General features: G+C 46.8%; 1 protein-coding gene and 1 long non-coding RNA gene across 3 annotated transcripts in view; one reads left to right on the top strand and one right to left on the bottom strand.

The window, feature by feature from the left end:
- The first annotated feature begins 914 nt into the window (after positions 1 to 914).
- LOC113457328 lies at positions 915 to 5,870 on the top strand. The gene is made up of 3 exons (XR_003377925.1): positions 915 to 1,059; positions 1,432 to 1,696; positions 5,794 to 5,870. It is a non-coding gene; the product is annotated as an uncharacterized LOC113457328 (long non-coding RNA).
- The window catches only part of Zscan2 (zinc finger and SCAN domain containing 2), a 15,056-nt gene continuing 7,216 nt past the window's right edge, over positions 5,687 to 13,526 (bottom strand). For both annotated transcript variants that reach the window (XM_005357652.3, XM_013350181.2), the window contains exon 3: positions 5,687 to 7,217. In XM_005357652.3, the coding sequence (XP_005357709.1) occupies positions 5,773 to 7,217 (1,445 nt within the window). In that variant the 3' untranslated portion in view covers positions 5,687 to 5,772. The remainder of the gene's footprint in view (positions 7,218 to 13,526) is intronic.

Below are 13,526 nucleotides of genomic sequence, written 5' to 3'. Positions count from 1 at the left end.
GGGAATTGAACTCAGGACCTTTGGAAGAGCAGGCAATGCTCTTAACCACTGAGCCATCTCTCCAGCCCCCACGTGTTGTTTTTATTAGATATCTGTTCTTTCATCCATTCGTTATTCTTAGTGCGTCTTGTGCTTTGTTTTGTTTGAGACTTAAAAAAATTCTGTGGGGGGGCAGGGAATGAGTGCAAGGATGCAGAACAGAAGTCAGGACAGCTTCTGGGAGCCAGCGCTCTCCTTTTTCTGTAGGACTCAGGGGCTGAAGTCAGGTCGTCAGGCTTGGTGGCCATCTCCTTTACCCACTGAGCCGTTCCCTGCCTGTGACATTTCTGTCATGTAGCACAGATTAACCTAAAAGTTGGCATGTGGCTAGGGTGGTCTTCATCTCCTAATGCTGAGGTCATGGCTTTGAGTCACCATTCCCTTCCTTATGGCCTTCATAATAAATGTGAATGCCCAGTGTGGCTGCCCATGCATGTAATCCAGCATCAGAAAAGATGAGGCAGATCTACAAAACTGAGGCTAGCCTGGGCTATTCTCCCAGACCCTGCCTCATATAAACAGAAATAAAAATGAACGTTTACAAGAAACTATTACAAGGTAGCTAAGTGACCCCAGGGGTGTGATTAGCAGGTGCTAGTAATGGACTTACCAGGCACCCCAAGTCTTCACTGTCCTGGAGTGAGGTACTTACCTCAGAAAGTTGTCAGGGAATGAGAGATCAGTAGGAGCTTACACAGACACTCACTCTGTCACTGCCCTGCACACTTTGATCATGATGCTAAGATATTATAGTATGTCTCAAACCATCATTACAGACTGACTCGACTATAAAATAGTCAAATCAGAAGTGTGCAATACAACTTCTGTCTAGAGCCAGGTCTGATGAGCTTCCCACGCTCTACCCACAGGTGCAGAGTGGCACGTAGCAGAGCTGCAGCTCCGCTGTGTCTGGATCTGGGTGCCGGGTACAGAGGAGGTGTGTGCAGCTTGTGAAACTGGAATGAGCTATATGCTTTAATATACTCATCTGCCATATTTCAGTAACATCTTCAAAATAAGGTAACTGTCTCAGGATATAATTATATTCTGGCTTAATGTGTGAGAGTGGCTTGGCATGGTGGCACAAAAAAACTGCAGTCTCAGTACTTGGGACGCAGAGGCAGGAGGATCACTGTTAAGTATGAGGCCAGACATAGCTGCATAGCAAGACCCTTCTGTAAGGGTTGTTCTTGGTTATCGACTTGACTATATCTGGAATTAACTAAAAAACCCAAAAATGGCTGGGCATACCTGTGAGGGATTTTTGCTTAAACCATATGATGTAGGAAGATCTATTTCTAGCCTGGATCTTTGAGGTGGGAAGATGTACTTTTAATCCAGATCTTTTGAGGTGGGAAGACCCCTCTAATTGGGAGTTACCGCTTCTGCTAGAACCCTATAAAAGACAAGGAAGGCGGCTTCTCTCTTTGCCTGCTCGCTCTCACCCTTGCCAGCAAGTCCATTCCTGCACTGGCCTTAGAGCCCACTTCTTCAGGATTCCAGCACATTCCGAAGACCACCTGAGACATGCAGCCTACTGGACTGAACAACTACTGGATTCTTGGACGTTCCACTCATAGGCCGCATTGTTGGATTAGTCGGACCACAGCCTCAAAGTCATTCTAATAAATCTCCTTTATATCGAGAGCTTCACTCGGTAAGTTCTGGATACTCTAGAGAACCCCTCTGTCTCAAATTTTAAAAAACCAAAAATAAGCGTAAAAGTAATATATAATCTCTTAAGTTTCACTTCTTATCCAAACAGGGGTGTGGCAGCGGGGGGGGGGGGATCCAGATTTCAAACTACAGAATCAGCTTCAATAAAGATGATGGTGGGCAGCAGAGTGCTTGCTGCTCTTCCAGAGGACCCAAGTTTGGTTGTCAACATGCGCACGGGGGCAGCTCACCACTACCTGTTAACACCTCCAGCTCCAGGGGATCTGACACCCTCTTCTGGCCTCCTCAGACACCTGCACATATGTGGTACACACACACACACACACACACACACACACACACACACCCTTAAAGAGGCTCTAGAGATGGCTCAACCCTTGCTGTTCTTTCAGAAGGTCTGGGTTTGTGAGCCATATGGATGGCTCACAAGTGTCCATAACTACAGGTCCAGGAGATCTGAACCCTCTGCTGGCCTCTAAGGGCACAAACATGGCGCACAGACGTACACGCAGGGGAAATATTTATACACATAAAATACAACTAAATAATGTAAAAGAAAGAAACCTTTAAAATAAGAGATAGGTATGTATAGGTTTCCAAATGACTTTTGACTATATGTGACATTTCAAATGTATTAGCTGCTTCACGGGGGTGTTTGTTGATTTCTACAGATATTGTCAGCTGTGTGGTTTATACAGGTAAGTACTGACCGGCTCTGACATGGTCATTATCTTATCAAAGGACAGTCTAAGGAACCCAATCCATTTTCTAAATTTGGGGCTCCATCTGCCTCTTGAATTTGTAAATATCTCTATGAAGAGAGCCAACTAGGAAGTGGTTATAGAGTTGGTATCGCATGCTGAGCTGGGTCCTGAAAAGAGTTTGTAATCCTAGGACAGGTATGAACATTTAAAAACAAGACAGAAAAGAAAAAACAGTCACAGATTCCTTTGATAATGAAACTCTGAGGTTGGCTACGTTGGTGCATGCTTGTAACCCAGCACTTGGGAAATTAAGCCATGAGGCTCAGAAGTTCAAGATCATCCTTGGTTACACCTGGGGTTTAAGACCAGCATGGGCTACGTGGGAATGCTCCCTTCCTGGCAGGCAGCTCTTGCACCTCCCTGGACAGATTCAAGTATCTGTTATTTGACACCTCATAGGAGTTTATAGTTTCCCCTACTATCTAGCACAGTGATGGTAAATAGCATTCAATGATTGCTTACCAAACAGGCAAAGGGACAGAATCACTGATGGCTCCTACAACCTACTTGGTTTCAGTCTACCACCATCACTGCTGAGAACGTCCTCATTGTCTGATTCCTAATAGATGGTCTCAAGACCATCTCACTCCCCAGTGTGCAGGTCAAATCTTGAGTGACAGGTAGTTGGCTGGCCTGGATCTGTATAGCTCAGACTGGCTTCAAACTTGTGATCTTTCTACCTCTGCCTTCCAAGTGCTGGGTTTATAAGATCAAGTCACCGCGTCTGACTTGGGTGACAAACATGATGTCTGGCTCACACATAGCCGTGGTGGGTATCTAATCCAATGGTAGGTTCTTTGAGACTGCTAGCTCTTTCTTCCTCAAAGTCTCGGGCCACTTTCAGCCTGGGGCAGGAGATAGGTGTGATATGGAAGTGAGGTACAGGTTTGCAAACAGTGGAGGTCAAGTTCTTTTTCTTTTTTTCTGAAACTGGGTCTCACTATGTAATTCTGGCTGTCCTAGAACTCATTACGTAGATCAGGCTGGTCTTGATCTAAGAGATCTGCCTGCCTCTGCCTCCTGAGTGCTGGTACTAAAGGCGTGTACCACTATGCCTGGTCAAGTTCAAGCTTTTAAAACACATTAAAAGATAAGACTCAAGAGCTGGGCCTAGTAATCCAGGCCTGTAATCCCAGCACTCAAGAGGACACTGCAGGAGGCTCACAAGTTCCAGGCTAGACTGAACTAGATGATTCAGCTCTAGTTAAAGGAATAAAGAAAGGCAGAGTCGGAGGAGGAGTGGGATTCCCCTTGCAATATGCAACATGCATTTTTTTTTTCTTTGAGACAGGGTTTCTCTGGAGCTTTCGAGCTTGTCCTGGAACTAGCTCTTGTAGACCAGGCTGGCCTCGAACTCACAGAGATCCGCCTGCCTCTGCCTCCTGAGTGCCGCCCCATTACCGCCTGGATCAACATCCATCTTTTTAAAAATGCGCTTGATGCCTCTTATGTAAGAGGTGCTGGCTTCACATCTCTCAGAAATGCTGTACCCAGTCTCTGCTTCCCCATCACAACTCCCTTCTCCAGTTAACACCCCTGTCCTCACTTTTCACAGGTTGGGATCCTAAGAATAAAGCCCTGTGGTAGCAGCTTTACGTGTGAACTGTGAATTGCAGGGCAAACTCCTGATTCATAATCAATCCTCACCAGGGGTTCTCTTTTTGAAGGACTTATTTTTATGTGTATGGATGTTTGCCTGCACGTATGTATATGCACCGTGTACATACAGTGCCCATGGGGAGTCAGAAGATGGCATCAGATCCCCCAGAACTGGAGTGTCACGTGGTTGTGGGTCACTGGGCAGGTGCTGGAATTGAACCAGGGTCCTCTGGAAGAGCAGCAGGAGATCTTAACCACTGAGACATCTTGTCGGCCCCACCATATTTCTGATACCCTCAAAACACACAGTTCCTTAAAAAGAATGCCCTTGATACACAAAGCCTGCAGGGCCGTATTCTAGTCCACATACATGAAGCCAGAATTATGCTGGAGCAGGAGAGACTGCTCAGGTGGTAAAGCTTTCACATGTTGTGAAAGCATGAGGACCACAGTTCAATCCCGGCACACATGCTGAAAGCCATGTGTGGTGCACACGCCTGTAACCCTGGCACTGGGAGGCAGTTCCTGGGGCTGTCCTGCCAGGAACTTAGCCTAAGCAGTGTCCCAGATCCTAGTGAGAGACTGTCTTAAAAAAAAAACAAGGTGGACAGCTTCTTAGGGATGACACTGGAGGCTAGCCACTGGTCTCCACAAGGACCTGCACACACATCAACATACACTTACACACACACAAAATGAAAGCTGTAAGGGGCTGAGCGTGTAACTCAGTAGTGATGGTCTGGTATGCATAAACTGAACACGGAGGCACACACTGGTAATTCCAGCACTCAGGAGGTGGCAGCAGGAGGATCAAGGTCATCCTCAAATACATCATAATTTCAAGGTCAGCCTGAGCTAAATGGGACCCTGTCTCCAAAAACTGTGTATGTAAACTATGGCCAGGGAGCAGACAAGTATACAAGTACACAGAGTGACTCAGAGATGCTTACGTGGGTCACAGCACACAGCACCGGCTCATCTATCAGATAGCCAGAGGTCAGGTGTCAAGCTCCAAACACAAACTCTAAGTGTCCGAGTGTGCGCCCACAGACAACTTGACATAGGACTGTGCAGTCACAAAAGCAGGCACACGAATCTAAGTGGACACATTTCCTGGCAGTCACTGTCCCTCTTACCCGCTGGGACATCAGTTCCAGGCCATACTTGCCCAAACTGTGTTCTGGACACTTTCTGAAACTATGCCCGCACACAGATGATTCTGAATTGGACAGCCATCGTCCTGACCTGACACAAAGCCAGTAGGAGGGGAGCCTGCAATGCTGGCAGCTTAGGGTAAAGGCACCTACACGGACAAGGTGAAAGCCAACAATCAGAAGCACACAATAGGGTCCAGTATTTCCTGCAGGGCTCAGCTTGGATGCAGACAAACTGTCATCCCATATGGAGAACTAGCTCCCCATTTCAAGGGAACAGAAGCACAGAGGAAAGTAAAGGGGGCAATCAAATCATGAAATATAAAGACCCCACCTACAACCTTCCGCTCCCACACTCCATTCTGGAACTGCACAGGACTCTAACATAACAAATACCTAAAAATGAGGACAAATTAGGTAAGGTTCTGGCAAGAACTCCCACGGGCATTTAGGAAAAACGGCTTTTTAAAGGGACAACATTGGGGGCACTGGGGAAAGCTCAGAGTCAGTTCCAGCATCTTCCTCCACTTTCCTGCACTTCAGTAAATCTTCTCTTTCAGGTGAGTCCTCTGGTGTGTAATGAAGTTGGAGCTATTGCTGAAGCCCTTGCCACAGTCGGGGCATTTGTAGGGCTTCTCTCCGGTGTGAATTCGCTGGTGTATAATGAGCACGGAATTCCAGCTGAAGCCTTTCCCGCACTCAGGACACCTGTACGGCTTATCTCCCAAGTGGGCTCTTTGGTGCATCACCAGAATGGAGCCCCGGCTGAAGCGCTTGCCACACATGGGGCACGTATAGGGCTTCTCACCCGTGTGCGTCCGCTGGTGCACCACCAGCTGCGACCGCTGGCTGAAGCCCTTGCCGCAGTCGCCGCATTTGTAGGGCTTCTCCCCAGTGTGGATGCGCTGGTGCTTGATGAGGTTGGAACTCCAGCTGAAGCTCTCCCCGCACGTAAGGCACTCGTAGGGCTTCTCGCCCGTGTGCACGCCCTGGTGCGCTATCAGGCTGGAGCTCTGGCTGAAGCTCTTGGCACACACCCCGCACTTGTAGGGCTTCTCCACCATGTGCGTTCGCCGGTGCGTGGCCAGGTTGGAGCTGCGGCTGAAGCTTTTGCCGCACTCGCTGCACCGATAGGGTTTTTCTCCTGTGTGCGTTCTCCGGTGGGTGATGAGCGCGGAGCTCTGGCTGAACCTCTGTCCGCAGTCGGTGCATTTGTACGGTTTCTCTCCGGTGTGGATTCTCTGGTGTCGGATCAGGTTGGAGTTGTAACTGAAGCTTTCACCGCATTCCTTACACGCATAGGGTTTCTCTCCGGTGTGGATTCCCTGGTGAGTATTAAGGCTGGACCGGTTGCCAAAGCTCTTCCCACACTCGGGGCACGAGTACGGCTTTTCGCCCGTGTGCGTGCGCTGGTGTGCGATGAGGTTGGGGCTCCGGCTGAAGCTCTTGCCACACTCGGCACACTGGAAAGGCTTCTCGCCCGTGTGGATCCTCTGGTGGGTGATGAGGTTTGCACTCCGGCTAAAGCTCTTCCCGCAGTCCCTGCATTTGTAAGGCTTCTCTCCGGTGTGTGTAGTTTGGTGCCTGCTGAAGTTGGAACCATCGCTGAAGCTCTTCCCGCATTCTTCACACTTATAGTATTTCTCCCCCGTGTGGGTCCGCTCGTGGGTGATGAGGTGGGATTTCCGGCTGAAAGTTTTCCCGCACTGACGGCATTCATAAGGCTTCTCACCCAGGTAGGTGCCCTGGAGGCCTATGAGCTGGCCAACTTCCCTTCCTCGGGAAGGTACGTGGTCCCTGTGGTCCTCGCTGGGGGCATTTCCCTGGGCGCCCCCAGAACCATAGTCCCTCTCAAAGTCGCTCTCCCCATCGGATTGCTGACCACCTTCCCCTCTGGGTATTTTCAAGAACATCCCCTGTGATTCCCCATCCTCAAACACGTCTTGACTTGAGTTTTCTCCGTTCTCACTCTGTATCTCAAAGTCTGAAATAAAGGAAAACACACAATGTTCGGTCAATTTTCCATGATGATAAGAAAAAGAAGCCAAAGAAGAAAGTTAAAGGGCAGGGGCAGCAGACTGGCTCAACGGTGCTGGCCGCCAAGTCTGATGATCTGAGTTTTGATATCTGGGACCCACACCGTGGAAGGAGGACCAACTCCAGCAAGTTGTCCTCCAGCCTCCACACATAAGATAATACACATGCGGCCTTTTAAATGAAAGTAAAGAGGACTGGGAGATGGCTTAGTTGGTAGTGAAATGGCCATTGGTCTAGCCACATTTCTATTATTCAGACTAATAAACAGCCACTTAAGGTGAGGTGAGCAACCCTGTGACTGAGAGCCTATATGTACGAATTCCCACACTCAGGCATGCCTCTGCTAGGTGGCATCTGGGTTCCAGCCCTGCTTTTATTTCACTTTCCAAGAAAGTTGTTCTTATTGTTCTTTTGAGATGACAAAGTCCATAAGTGGCCAAGATAGGGCTAAGGCAGAGGATGACTTTGAACTCTGATCTCCCTGCTTCCACCTCTTCGGACATGCTGGAGATTATAGATCTGCCTGGTGGTTTGTATAGTGCCAGGGATAGAATCCCAGGGCCTCCTGCATTATATCTAAATCTATACCTATTTATATCTATCTATCTAGATACACCCATGTAAAGGGAGGGAGAGTCTACTCTGCAAAGTTGTCCTCTATCTATCATCTGCCTATCTATCTGTCTGTCTGTCTGTCTGTCTAGATACACCCATGTAAAGGGAGGGAGCGACTACTCTGCAAAGTTGTCCTCTATCTATCTATCATCTGCCTATCTATCTGTCTGTCTGTCTGTCTGTCTAGATACACCCATGTAAAGGGAGGGACAGTCTACTCTGCAAAGTTGTCCTGACCTTCACACGTGTTATAACATACGCAAATAATAAAAATAAATAATAAAAAATTGTAAATGTATGTGCGTGCCTGACAAGTTTATGCATACTATGTACACTGAGGTGCCTGTGGAGCCCAGAAGAGGGTATCAGATCCTCTAAAACTAGAGTTACAGGGAGTTGTGAGCCACGCCATGTGGGTGCTGGAAATTGAACACCAGTCTCTACAAAAGCAGCAAATGCTCTTAATCACTGAGTTATCTCTCCAGTGCCACTTCTTTCTTTCTTTTCTGTTTTGTCTTGTTTTTTTTTTAATATTTTTTATGTGCATTGGTGTGAAGGTGTCGAATCCCCTGCAACTGGATCTTCAGACAGTTGTGAGCTGCCATGTGGGTGCTGGGAATTGAACCCGGGTCCTCTGGAAGAACAGTCGGTGCTCTTAACCACTGAGCCATATCTCCAGCCCGTTTTGTCTTGTTTTTAGAGACAGGGTTTCTCTGTAGCTCTTGCTCTCCTGAATGCCCTCTGTAGACCAGGCTGGCCTTGAACTCACAGAGATCCTCTGCCTCCCAAGTGCTAGAATTAAAGGCGAGCATCAAGATCAGCCCCCTTATTTATTTATTTATTTATTTATTTATTTATTTATTTATTTATTTAGGTTTTTCAAGACAGGATTTCTCAATGTAGCTTTGGCTGTCCTGGAACTTGCTCTGTAGACCAGGCTGGCCTCGAACCCACAGAGATCTACCTGCCTCCGTCTCCAGAGTGCCAGGATCAAAGGGGTAAGCCACCACTGCTCAGCTATTATAGTATTTTTTAGAAAGACAATAGTTAGTGGCTTGGGCACAACTCAGAGGTAGGGCATTAGCTTAATACACACAACTCTAGGCTTAAGCTCTAGCACTAAGGAGAACACACTGAGGTAGGAGCCAGCTCTTTGTGGGTAGTAAGGAAAAAGACCCACGGTGAAAACCACAGTGACCACATATATGCAATGGAAACAGATGTGAGGGTGAAACCTGCGAGATGGGCACCCTGAGGAAGTGACGACAGGACTAAAAGGAAGCAGATGATGGACTTCAGGAAGCTCAGGCAGGAAGTCACCTCCTTAATGTTCAGACTCACTTCAGTGCCACAGTGTTTGGGAACTGGGGTAAGCAAGGCTGGCTTCTTTGGTTCAGAGAAGCCGTGTGTGTGCACATGTGTGTGCATGCATGTGTGTGCATGCGTGTGTGTGCATGTGTGTATGCATGTGTGTGCATACATGTGTGTATATGTGTGCATGCATGTGTGTGCATGTGTGTGCATGCATGTGCACGCGCGTGTGTGCATGTGTGCTTGTGTGCATGTGTGTGCATGTGTGTGCGTGCATGCATGTGTGTGCGTGCATGCATGTGTGTGCGTGCATGTGTGTGTGTGTGTGCGTGCATGTGTGTGTGTGGCTAAAACAATCATGCAGGAAGTTGTTCACACATAGCATGAAGCTGCTTCTGTAAAGCAGAGAAGTCTTTCATTCACACACAGAGCAGGGCCTTAAGACTGAGAAAAGTGGCATTTACCAATAAAAACAGTAAAGGAAGGCACTGGCTCAGGGAAGGAAGAGAAAGAGTGTGGGAAGAGACAGAGGGACGGGTGAAGGGGAAGCAGGACGGGGGCAAGGGGTGAAGTAGAGATGGAACAGAAAAGGCATAGGAGAAAAAGCAAAAGGAGAAAAGCAATCAACACATTGGAAATGAAGCTATGGAAAGATCCAAGTGCACGATAGAATCTTAGTGAAAGAAGAACCAGTAAACATGTTCTTTGAGTTCTCAAGAAGAAACTAGAACAAATGAACACAACCAATTCTTTTTTTTTTTTTTTTCCAGCAGAGTTTGCTGGAGATGGCACCCAGGGCCTCGCACATGCGAGGTGAGTTCTCCACAATGCACTAAGGCCCCCACCCCACAACAAATTCTGAAACATTTCATCTATAGGAGATGGGAGAATGAGCACTTAGTGCTAGGAGACCTTGGACTCAACTCCAGCAGGAGCCTCTAAAAGAAGGAAAAGAGGAGTGGAGTCACAAGGAGAGAAGCCATGAATTCTAAATAACTTTTTCTTCTTTCTTTCTTTCTTTCTTTCTTTCTTTCTTTCTTTCTTTCTTTCTTTCTTTCTTTTTTAGGTTTTTGAGGTAGGATCTTTCTACAGAGCCCTTAGCTGTCCTGGAACTTATCATGTAGATAGGCTGGCCTCGAACTCAGAGATCCGCCTGCCTCTGCCTCCCAAGTGCTGGGATTAAAGGCATGTGCCACCACATCTGGCTATGTTCTGCCTCAACCTAGCTGCCTGAAAACAGCAATGAATTCAGTTATCTGTTTAAATGACCACCATGCATTTCACTGTTTAGGGTTAGATCTGCTTAAGAGTTTCATATGGTACATATTTCAAAGATTCAAGTAAACTCAAAATCATTTTGTTTTGTTGAGATTTTTATATTTTTAATTTTGTGCATTGTGTGGGGATATACATGTGAGAACAGGCGTCCAGGAAGCTAGCTAGAGGCATGGGATTCTCTTGGAATTAGAGTTACAGGTTTTTGATACCTGGTGCTGAACCAAACTGGTCCTCTGGAGCAGAGCCGTATGCCCTCGTAACTGCTAACCCATCTCTTCAACCCTAAGAGCGGAGCTGTAACAGTCCAGCTCTCGGAACAGTGCTCAGTACCTTCCAAGGTAACAAAGAGGAATACGAGCTGGCCGAGGTTTGGAAGAGTTCTTACCCAGCAGGCACAAAGCCTGAATCTGAGCTCCAGCACCTATAATCCTGGCAGGGTGGCTCACACCTGAGCCAGCACTCAAGAGGGAGTCAAAGGATCAGGAGTCCAAGGTCATCCTTGGCCACAGACACAGTGAGGCCATCTTTAAAAGACACAGTGAGGCCATCTTTAAAAGAGGAAGGAAGGTAGCAAGATGGCTCAGCGGGTTGCTGCCAAGCCTGATGACCTAAGTTTGTTGCCCAGAACCCACCCATGTGGTAGGAGAGAAACAGCTCCTGAAAGCTTTCCACATGTACATCAATGTGCACACACACATGCAGACATGAGACAATGTGTAAGTATGTGCTTATAGTCATTGAGGGAACAGTTAGCTACACAGCAAACTTCGAGTAGATAATGTCTTGGCTGTTGCCACTGAACATCAGACGATGCTAAGAATGGCTGGAGAGCTAAGTTCTGATTCTTTGGCTCATCTATTGAACAGGAACAAGTAAATGCAATAATCCCTGTTCCTCACTAATGCAGGATAGGCTGCTGCTTCTTCAAGGTGCAGAGGAGCCACCAGAGATATGGTTAATATATATTTTGCTTCAGCGGGGCTGGAGTGAGAATGGCTGTGTGCATTTCTTCCAAGCTCCCTGATGATATTAACACCATTGTTCAAGAACTATCCTTTGAGTAAAAAAGCTACACTGCACATTACAGAACCACCAATGGAGCCTCCAAAACCTCTGCCTGGGAACTCAGCTGCTCTCAGCGGTAGAGGACATGCTTAGCATGTGGAAGTCTCTGAGTCCAATCTCCAGTACCCTTGGCATGGACTCCATGTCCCCAGGTGGCTCCAACATCTGCCAAAGTCAGGATCATCCACAGGGCATGTAAGACCCCCAAAGGGCTAGTCCCACCCTTAAAGTTTCTCATTTATTGGTTGTGGAGTGGGATTTACACTTTTAACGGGTTTGACACTGCTGGACCAGGGGACAAACACAGCGCTGATGGTCTGAGGACCTTGCCTGGAACTCAGTATGTAGCCCATTCTGCCCTTGAATTTGTGATCCTCCCATCTCAGCCTCCCCAGTATGGGGATTATAGGTGTGTGCTGCCAGGTGTGACCAATATCAAGAACGTATCAATCTCGAGGCTAATAATTTGCATTTCCTTCCCCATGATATTTATCAGCATGATTTAGGGTGATGGGATACCATGAGGCCAATTCATCTGTCAAGAGAGGATTATCTCGGGCTGGAGAGATGGCTCAGCAGTCAAGAGCACTGGGTGCTCTTCCAGAGAACCCAAGTTCAATTCCCAGCACCCATATGGCAGCTTCTAACTGCCTGTAAGTCCAGTCTCGAGGGATTCAACACCTTCACACAGACATGCATGCACACAAAATATGAATGCATGAATGCACATGAAATAAAAATAAATTAAAGAGAGAGAGAGAGAGAGAGAGAGAGAGAGAGAGAGAGAGAGAGAAGATTATCTCCCCTTTCAATCTGATGAGACAACTACATTGGCCCAACACCCAGAGTTGGGTGGGGGATGTAGTCATGGCATGAGTTCACTGGTCTCCTCGATCCTACAGGCCTTTCTCTGTCTCATCATCTCACAGAAAGATGGGTGAATTCTGGGACAGCAGTTAGAGCAGTTAAAAGACAAACTGTTCCCAATTTATACCAAGAATGATTAGAACCAAAAATTGGGCCATATGGGGCTGGAGAGATGGCTCAGAGGTTTAGAGCATTGTCTGCTCTTCCAGAGGTCCTGAGTTCAATTCCCAGCAACCACATGGTGGTTCACAACCATCTGTAATGAGATCTGGCGCCCTCCTCTGGTGTGTGGGCATACATGGAGGCAGAATGTTGTATACATAATAAATAAATAAATAAATCTTTAAAAAAAAAGAAACAAAACAAAATAAAAAACAAACAACAAGAATTTAAAAAAAATTGGGCCATAGATTTGATAAATTACTCCTAACCTCAGGTATAAACCACATGGAATAGTTTAACTGCCAACTACTGGAATATGAAATGTTTGGCCAATTTTGGGAGGGGACCAGATGCTAGGTCCCACAAAGAACCCCAAGTTCCTATGTAGTTCAAACTGACCTCTAACCTTGAACCCTGCTCTGACTGAATGCTAAGGTTTCAGAAGTGTGCCACCAAACCTAGCTCCCTAGAACTGGAGTTACAAAGGGGTGTGAGCCATCTGATGTGGGTGCTGGGAACCAAACTTAGGTCTTCAGCAAGGGCAATAGTGCTTTTAACCACTGAGACATCTTTTCAACCAAAAGACAGATCTTTTGTTTTCTTTTAATTTATTTTTATTTCACATGCCTTAGTGTTTTGCTTGCATGTATGTGTGAGGATGTAATATCCCCTGGAACTGGAGTTATAGACAGTTGTGAACTACCATCCAGTGCTAGGAACTGAATCCAGGTCCTCTGGAAGAGCACTCAGTGTTCTTAACCACTGAGCCATCTCTCCAGCCCCCAAAAGACAAATATTTTATTATTATTGTTATTATTGTTGTTATTATTATTATTATTATTATTATTTTTTTGCTTTTTCGAGACAGGATTTCTCTGTGGCTTTGGATTTGGAGCCTGTCCTGCAACTAGCTTTGTAGACCAGGCTGGTCTCGAACTCACAGAGATCCCCCTGCCTC

Source organism: Microtus ochrogaster, chromosome 22, assembly GCF_000317375.1.
Source record: "Microtus ochrogaster isolate Prairie Vole_2 chromosome 22, MicOch1.0, whole genome shotgun sequence".
In the NCBI taxonomy this organism is placed as follows: Eukaryota; Metazoa; Chordata; class Mammalia; order Rodentia; family Cricetidae; genus Microtus; species Microtus ochrogaster.
The sequence above is the reverse complement of the archived record's forward strand: the minus strand, read 5'-3'. Positions and strand labels throughout refer to the sequence as shown.